Below are 8,449 nucleotides of genomic sequence, written 5' to 3' on the forward strand. Positions count from 1 at the left end.
TTTTAGCTCACCAGCTGGCTATCTGTTGTCAGTTGTTGTTACTTAAAAAAATCTTACTTGATCATTTTGAACACTATCCTTATCCTGATGACTTACTGTCAAGCAAGATGGGTGACATGGCTAAAAAATGAATGCAAGATTTGTCTTTGAGCTTGAAAACTCCTTTAAAATAGAGAAAATTTGGCAGACATAAATGTTGAAATAAATATCAAATGATTTTTTATCAGAGTTATTGCCTTTATGTAAAATGTTATTTTTTTCATATTTCCTCCATTCATGTCATTATGTTCCATTATTTTACAAAATAATAGATACATAAAATTTGTATTACGAAAAATGAGAAGCACATCAAGACCAACCAATAAACTGAATATTTTTTTTAAAAGAGGGACAAAAGATACAAGAAGGACAGTCAAACTTGTTAAAAATAAACTGACAACGCCATAGCTAAAAAAAGATAAACAAGACAACAAGTAACCAAAATAGAATACGAAAGACTAAGCAACACAAACCCCACTATAAACTGGAAGTACCTGGAAGGGTAAGCAGATCTTAATCCATATATGTAAACACATTAACAATCAGTAAGCTAAAACACAACCAGACTGCATTTAATAGGCAGATTATGAATTCAATTTAAGAATTACGTATTGTGGTCAGTTTAAAATTATATGGATTATTTTTTGTTTGTTTTAGGAATAAAAATATTGGGTTATGAATTCAGTGAAGCTCAAAGTGGAAAGAGCTATTGTGATGCCAAAATCGCACATATGAGGGGCAAAATTAGAAGTCATGCAGCAGAAGGACATAATATTTCAACAGCTTATGAGGTCAAGAGAGCCATTGAATGTGATTGATTGATTGATTGTTGGTTGCTTTACGCCGCATTAGCACAAAAAGGCTATATCGCGGCGAGAGCTAATTCGACTATTTTTACAATTTAAAGCATATTTTTAAAATAAGACAAAAGGTCCTTCAATATACTAAAATTCTTGACTAAAGCAAATTGAGTATATACAAATAAAAATCAAAAGTAAAATAACGTGATAAAAATTAAAATCGATTTAAATATAATAACAATTTTATATTCTATAATAAATTCCAATTTCTTTTAAAAAAGCAACAATATTTGTAAATGGAACATTATTAAATAAATCATACATATTATTGACATTGAAATGCTTCTTACGAATATCAGCAAAGTCAATACAATTAATTAAAACATGTTTAATAGTATATTTGCAGTTGCAAGGAACACATTGTGGTTCATCTTCATTTTTTAAAAGATACTCGTGTGTTATTCTAGTATGACCAATACGGCATCTAGTAATAACACACTGATCTTTTCTGCACATAATATTATTAAAAGGTTTGCCTAAATTAGGTTTAATTTCATGCAATTTATTATCATCTTTTTTACTCCATTTATTTTTCAATATATTAAAAACATATTCCCTAATATTAGATTTAAAATCAGTATATGGTATATCACAGTTCGATAGAGGGTCACCCAGGGCATTCTTTGCCTCAAGGTCTACAGCTGTGTTTCCAAGGATTCCAACATGACTCGGAACCCATAGAAATATTATTTCTTTCAGAAGAATTTTTAAATTCCTCATTACATATAAAATTTTCAGGATTGTTGGGTTTTTAATTTTAGTATTTCGTATAGCTTGTAAACATGAAAGTGAATCCGAACATATAATAAATTTGGATTTGTCTGAAGAAGCAATAAATTTTAAAGCCAAAACTATTGCTTCTGCTTCAGCAGTAAAGATGGATGCATCAGATGGCAAACGGAGGGTTGCAGCTCTGTCCCTGAAGACAGCAGCAGAAGCAACTCTATCACAATCTTTTGATCCATCAGTATAGACAGTTGAAAAATCTAGATAATCGGCTTTAATTTCAGCATAGTGTTGCTGAATTAAAAGAGGATTTGTTTTATTTTTATTGTGTTCACGGAGATCAAATATCATTTTTGGTTTGGGAAGTTCCCATTGAGGACATTTGCAAGTTTGAACTTGAGCAACAGATTTTAAATCAAAAGAAGCTAAATGTGGTTTTAAACGTAAACCTAACGGAGGAATTTTATTTTCATGTTTTGCAAAAATATCTTCATAAATCGGATTAAAAAAACAGCTGTAGGAAGGATTATCTGAAGGGGCTTTTAGTTTGACAGCATATTGAAGTCCAAGCTTCAAACGTCTGTCAGTGAGTGAGTGCTCATCAGCCTCTACATACAGACTCTCAACTGGTGAGGTTTTAAATGCGCCAAGACAGAGACGCAAACCTTGGTGATGCAAAGCATCGAGAATCTGTATGTAGGACTTCCTTGCAGAGCCATACACTATAGAGCCATAATCTAGTTTAGATCTAACAATAGATCTATATAAATTGAGTAAAATGTTGCGATCAGCACCCCAGTCAGTGCTGCCGACAACTTTTAAAATATCTAAAGCTTTTAAACATCTCGCTTTTAACATTTTGATATGGGGTAGAAAGGTTAACTTTTTATCGAAAAGTAAACCAAGAAATTTGGTTTCATCAACCATTTTAATTGGGTTGCCGTACAAAGTTGGTTCTGGATCAAGATGCAATTTTCTTTTGTTACAAAAATGCATCCCGACCGTTTTTGAAGTGGAAAATTTAAAACCATTTTCCGAGGCCCATTTTTCAATTCTTCCAAGACATAATTGTAATTGTCTTTCAATGTTATTCATATTTTTGCCTCTGTAACATATTAAAAAATCATCAACGTACAATGAACCTTCAATATTACTTTTTAAAACTTCAACAAGGCTGTTGATTTTAAGACTAAATAATGTAACAGATAAACTACTGCCCTGAGGGACACCCATCTCTTGATCATAAAGATCAGACATGGTCGAATTAACTCTAACATTAAATTGTCTGTTAGAGAGAAAATTAGAAATAAAATTAGGCATATTGCCTTTCAACCCCATATCAAATAGATCTTTTAAAATACCATATTTCCATGCAGTATCATAGGCCTTCTCAAGGTCGAAAAAGAACGACACCACATGCTCATTTTTCGCAAAACCATTACGGACAAATGATTCAAATCGAACAAGATGATCAAGAGTACTGCGACCCTGTCGGAATCCACACTGGATATTGGCTAATAGCCCATTGGATTCCAGGAACCAAACAAGGCGATCATTGACCATCCGTTCGAGTGTTTTACAGACACAACTGGTAAGAGCAATTGGTCGATAATTAATAGGATCCGTATGATCTTTACTTGGTTTTGGAATAGGCACGACGGTTGCAAGCTTCCATATTGATGGTAAATCACCAGATTCCCAGATGTTATTCATGAGCTGCAAGAGAGCTTCTAGCGAGGAATCTGGCAAGTGTTTTAAGAGTTGGTAGTGAATATTATCAGGCCCACAAGCTGTATCACGGGCTTTTGACAGAGATGTTTTTAAGTTCTTCAAGAGAAAATAGTTTATTATAATTTTCACCATTTTTTTATTTAAAGTTTAATTTAATTTTTTCTTTTTGTTTTTTAACTTTTTTAAAGTCTTCCCTGTAGTTGTTACAAAAAGAAGACTTCGCAAAAGTTTCACCAAGTTTGTTGGCAATATCCTTTTCAGATGTTAATAAATTAATGCCGTCTTTCAAATGTTTTACAGTGGCTTTAGAATTTTTACCTTTAATTTTATTTACCATATTCCAAACTTTTGTCACCGGAGTGCGAGATGTAATCCCCGAGACAAATTTTTTCCAGGATGTTCGTCGGGCTTGCCTACAAGTCCGCCGTGCCTTAGCGCGAAAAATACGGAAATTACTCAAGTTTTCCGTCATTGGTTGTTGATTGAACCGTCTTTCAGATTTTTTACGGTCACCTATGGCTTGATCACATGCGTCATCAAACCATGGTTTACTGGGATGTTTTGGATTTGCCGAGGTCTTAGGAATAGTTCTGTCAGCAATTGACGTTAGAACTGTATTAAAAGTTAAAATTGGATCTTGCACAGTCTCAAACATCTTTGACTGAAGTTCCGCTCGACAGAGATTCTCAAACAAGGACCAGTCCGCCTTGTCAAGTTTCCAACGTGGTACTCTCTGTTGGGCAGAATTAAAAAGATGTTCAAGTACTATTGGAAAATGATCACTTCCACATAGATCATCATGAACACGCCATGCATAATCCAGAAGCAGAGAGGGATCGCATATAGTGATATCAATAGAAGAATAAGACCCGTTTCCAGGATAAAGATACGTATTAGATCCATCATTAAAAATGCATAATCCTTCTTGAGAGACAAAGTCCTCAATGATCTTACCTTTGGCATTATGAGTCTTGCTACCCCATAATGGATTGTGGGCATTGAAGTCGCCCATAAGTATAAATGGTGAGGGTAATTGATCAGTGAGGTTTTTGAGTTTTGCTTTATCGATAATTGAATTAGGTGGAATATATATCGAACATAATGTAATTGTTTTGTCTAATGATAAACGAATTGCAACTGCTTCCAGATCCGTTGTGAGTTGGACTGTTCTATGAATGACGTTGTCCTTCACAAAAATTGATTATCCGCCTGCAGCACGTTCATCTACCTTAGAAAATGTACTATACATGTTGTATCCTTTTAAAGATACGTTGTCACTTTCTTTTAGATGAGTTTCTTGAAGACAAAATGCAATAGGTAAAAAAGACTGAACTAGAAGTGTTAACTCGAGAAGATTTATTTTAAGACCTCGGCAATTCTATTGGATTATATTTGTCATTATTTAATAAAAGAAGGGCGAATGCTGTCGAGTTTGCCAGCATTCTTATTTCGCTCACCCTGAGATCGTGATCTTTCGGGTGGCGGAACACTTTCGGTTTCCATTTCAGTTTCGATGATAAGTGTTGAAAATCTGTTGTGCGAGGAGAGTCGTCGATCTCCAGGACTACGCGCAGCTGGTGTTACTCCGCCTCGACCCCTACCCCGCGACCTCGAATCAGAAGACTTCTGAGAGGATGTATTTCCTGGCTTCTTTTGGACATCCTTCTTTTCTTGAGAACGAAGAGGAGATGGGGCTCTGGTAGACTGTGTACTGGACGAAGAAGATACCTTCTTGGATGCAGATGGAGGAAGACTTTTGGAGGTGGAAGAATCATCTATGTCACTGGGAAGATCCCAGACAGATTCACCGCTCCAATTGTGTATTTCTACTGTTTCTTTTTTCTTTTTATTTTTTTTCTCATTTTTTTTTTGGTGATGATATTGAGCTCTGTAAGGAAGATTGAGTTGACTGAGTACTGGTTTTGGAAGATTGTGGTTTTCTTGGAATTATTATTTTATCGGTAGGTTCTGTTTCAACAGGCAGCATTTTAAAATTGTCCGCATCGATTGGCCAAGTCATTCGAGTTTGTGTATTCTCGTGACTGAATGAGCGGACAACTTTGCTGGCGTACGATGGTCTGTTTGAAACAAGGAGATCATTCGAAACAGAAGCTATCTGTTTAGCTTCTGGGTAACTAATGTTTCTTTCTGTTTTAATTTTAATAATATTTTTTTCTTTAAGATAAACAGGGCAGTCCCTAGACGATGAAAAATGGGATTCACCACAGTTTACACATTTAGAAGATTCAGAGTGACAGTTTGTTCCCTCGTGTCCTTCGTCAGAACACTTGAAGCATCTCTGCTTACAACGACATTGTTTGCTTCCATGACCAAACTTTTGACAAGTAAAGCATCGAATTGGGTTTGGGATAAACATGTCAACTCTGATTCCGAAGCAACCTAAAGTAATAGATGGAGGAGGAGTTGGAGTTCTAAAGGTCAAAAGATAAGTATTTAATTTGATTATATTTCCATTCTTTTTAATTTGAAATCTAATAACATTAGTTACAACTTGGCTTGAAAGTTCCTCACCGATTTCTTCCACGGTAAGGTCACCAAGGTATTGACTTCTGTCTCGAATGATCCCCTTACAGCTGTTCAAACTGTTATGAGAGGCAGAAACAGGAAAGTTTGATATTGTAGACATTGTAAGTAAATTTGTTGATTGACTTTTGTTGGAACATTCAACCAACAAATTGCCAGATCTCATTTTTGAAACTTTTTTAACAGTACCAGCAACGCTTTGAATTTGTTTGTGAATTACAAAGGGCGATATTTTTGAAATTGGTTTTTCTTCTGTTCCTTTTATTACAATAAATCTGGGCCAACTGTCATCTTCCCGACAGGGCACTGAATCATCACATTTTCTTTTCTTATGTATTAAAGCTGATTTCGAGGGTTTGTTTTGTTGTGCCATATGAAAGGAGAAAGATTCACCATTCTTGCCATCCACCCACCTCGGAGTGCCTACAAGGGCGATGCTGTGTTTCCGTGGCGAACCGGGATCGAGTGCTAATGCTGAAAACGAGCTCCATATATAATGTAGCTGGTCCTCAAAATCAGCACCCAAGATCCACTGCGGAAAGCACCAGATGTTCCAAGAATAGTATACTCAAGCAGAGCGTATCCATCAAGCGAAAAAGAAAGCGTACCACTTGATAGACCCATGAGCCATCGCCTTCTTCAGTTATCCAAAATATAAATAGCTTAATTTAAAATACATGTGTATATTATGAAAATTGTTACAAGAAAGCTTATTGTTGAGGATTAACTGAAGGGCTCGACATGACCAGCCGATTGATCGAACCGGGTCCATCCGACCTCCCGTTTAGATGATTTCGAAGCCAAAGCAGCTTATTGAACTATAGTCTCGTCCGTCCGGGTATTTTCTGACCGTAAGGAGTCTGGCTATAGCCCTCATCCACAAGGATCTCGTCAACCACCGACACGGGTAGCAACCCACGGCAAACGGGTTGGAGAGCCTATTTTATTTAAAACATCGGGCATCTCACGATGTTCGGATCACTTTAGTCTGGTCTCTACCCTTCGACCTGTCCAGCATGGGTAACCCTACCAGGAGACGAAGCTCCAGCTGGCATAGCGTTTGGGGTCACTGAGACACGCAAGCCCTCCGACCACGGCAAGGATAGCGATCCACCGGAGGGCCATTGAATGTGGAACAGGCAGCTGTAGTGGATATCAATACAAACAGTCAACAGATCCAAAAGCACTCATGGAAAGGAGTAAGCTTTCTGAGTAACATAAGGTTTTGTAATGGTGGCATTAGAACTTGGAGAGCGTACAATGTTGGTGAAGGGAATTTTACAACTAAAAAAACAGTGGATGGGTATAGCAAGGTGAAGCAGACAAGCACAGATATCCACGTGGTTAGTGACTTTAGTAACTCAGAGAGTTTAGGTAACATCAAAGAGAAATCTCTTGTACCATCAGTGCTTGAAGATGTAGATAGTGTACATGTTGACAATACAGTTCAAGCCCAAAATGATGAAGACCATACAGTTAATGCCGTAAATGATGAAGATGATAATGATATTAATGTTTTTATTGCCCAGAAGAAGGATGTGGTAAGATTTACAAGTCCTGCAAGAAGCTTGAACACCACATATATATTGGAAAACACGATAAAAAAACTCATGATGGAGTCATCTTATGATAAAGCAAAAAAACTGTGGTCATCCAAATGTCAGCAAATATCAGACCGTTTTAAAATAACTACTGGCAACACAGGTAATACCAATGTATCTTGTAACAAAGTGCCACCGTTGGGATGGGCTTTGAAAAAAGAGAAAAAGTGTGTCCGATTCTCACACAACAGATTTTCAACACTTGTCGACGAAACTGAAATGGAAACCGAAAGTGTTCTGCCACCCGAAAGATCACAATCTTAGGGTGAGCGAAATAGGAATGCTGGCAAACTCGACAGCATTCGCCCTTCTTTTATTAAATAATGACAAATATAATCCAATAGAATTGCCGAGGTCTTAAAATAAATCTTCTCGAGTTAACACTTCTAGTTCAGTCTTTTTTTACCTTTTGCATTTTTGTCTTAAAAAAACTCATCTAAAAGAAAGTGACTATGTATCTTTAAAAGAATACAACATGTATAGCACATGTTTAAGGTAAATGAACGTGCTGCAGGCGGATCTTTTAATTTGTTGAAGGACAGCGTCATTCATAGCACAGTCCAACTCACAACGGACCTACAAGCAGTTGCAATTCGTTTATCATTAGACAACACAATTACATTATGTTCGATATATATTCCACCAAATTCAATTATCGATAAAGCAAAACTTAAAACATTTACTGATCAATTATCCTCACCATTTATACTTTATGGGCGACTTCAATGCTCACAACCCATTATGGGGTAGCAAGACTCATAATGCCAAAGGTAAGATCATTGAGGACTTTGTCTCTCAAGAAGAATTATGCATTTTTAATGATGGATCTAATACGTATCTTCATCCTGGAAACGGGTCTTATTCTTCTATTGATATCACTATTTGCGATCCCTCTCTGCTTCTGGATTATTCATGGCGTGTTCATGATGATCTATGTGGAAGTGATCA

The 8,449-nt window shown here is 36.4% G+C and overlaps 1 protein-coding gene across 1 annotated transcript; it reads right to left on the reverse strand.

Moving 5' to 3' along the window:
- Positions 1-4,754: 4,754 nt before the first annotated feature.
- On the reverse strand, positions 4,755-6,003 carry LOC134718412 (uncharacterized). The gene is made up of 2 exons (XM_063580913.1): positions 5,429-6,003; positions 4,755-5,166 (listed from the first exon to the last, which is right to left on the reverse strand). The coding sequence occupies exons 1-2, from the start codon at positions 6,001-6,003 to the stop codon at positions 4,755-4,757; spliced, it is 987 nt and encodes a 328-aa protein (XP_063436983.1).
- Between the last annotated feature and the right edge of the window lie 2,446 nt (positions 6,004-8,449).

Source organism: Mytilus trossulus, chromosome 5, assembly GCF_036588685.1.
Source record: "Mytilus trossulus isolate FHL-02 chromosome 5, PNRI_Mtr1.1.1.hap1, whole genome shotgun sequence".
Lineage (NCBI taxonomy): Eukaryota > Metazoa > Mollusca > Bivalvia > Mytilida > Mytilidae > Mytilus > Mytilus trossulus.

What these genes read in the sequence shown, in the direction of transcription:
- LOC134718412 (XM_063580913.1), bottom strand. Translation starts at nt 6,003, where the DNA reads ATGTCTACAATATCAAACTTTCCTGTTTCTGCCTCTCATAACAGTTTG. An exon ending in CTTGTTTCAAACAGACCATC is followed by an intron (nt 5,167 to 5,428) that starts GTACGCCAGCAA and finishes ACACAATTGGAG; the next exon opens with CGGTGAATCTGTCTGGGATC.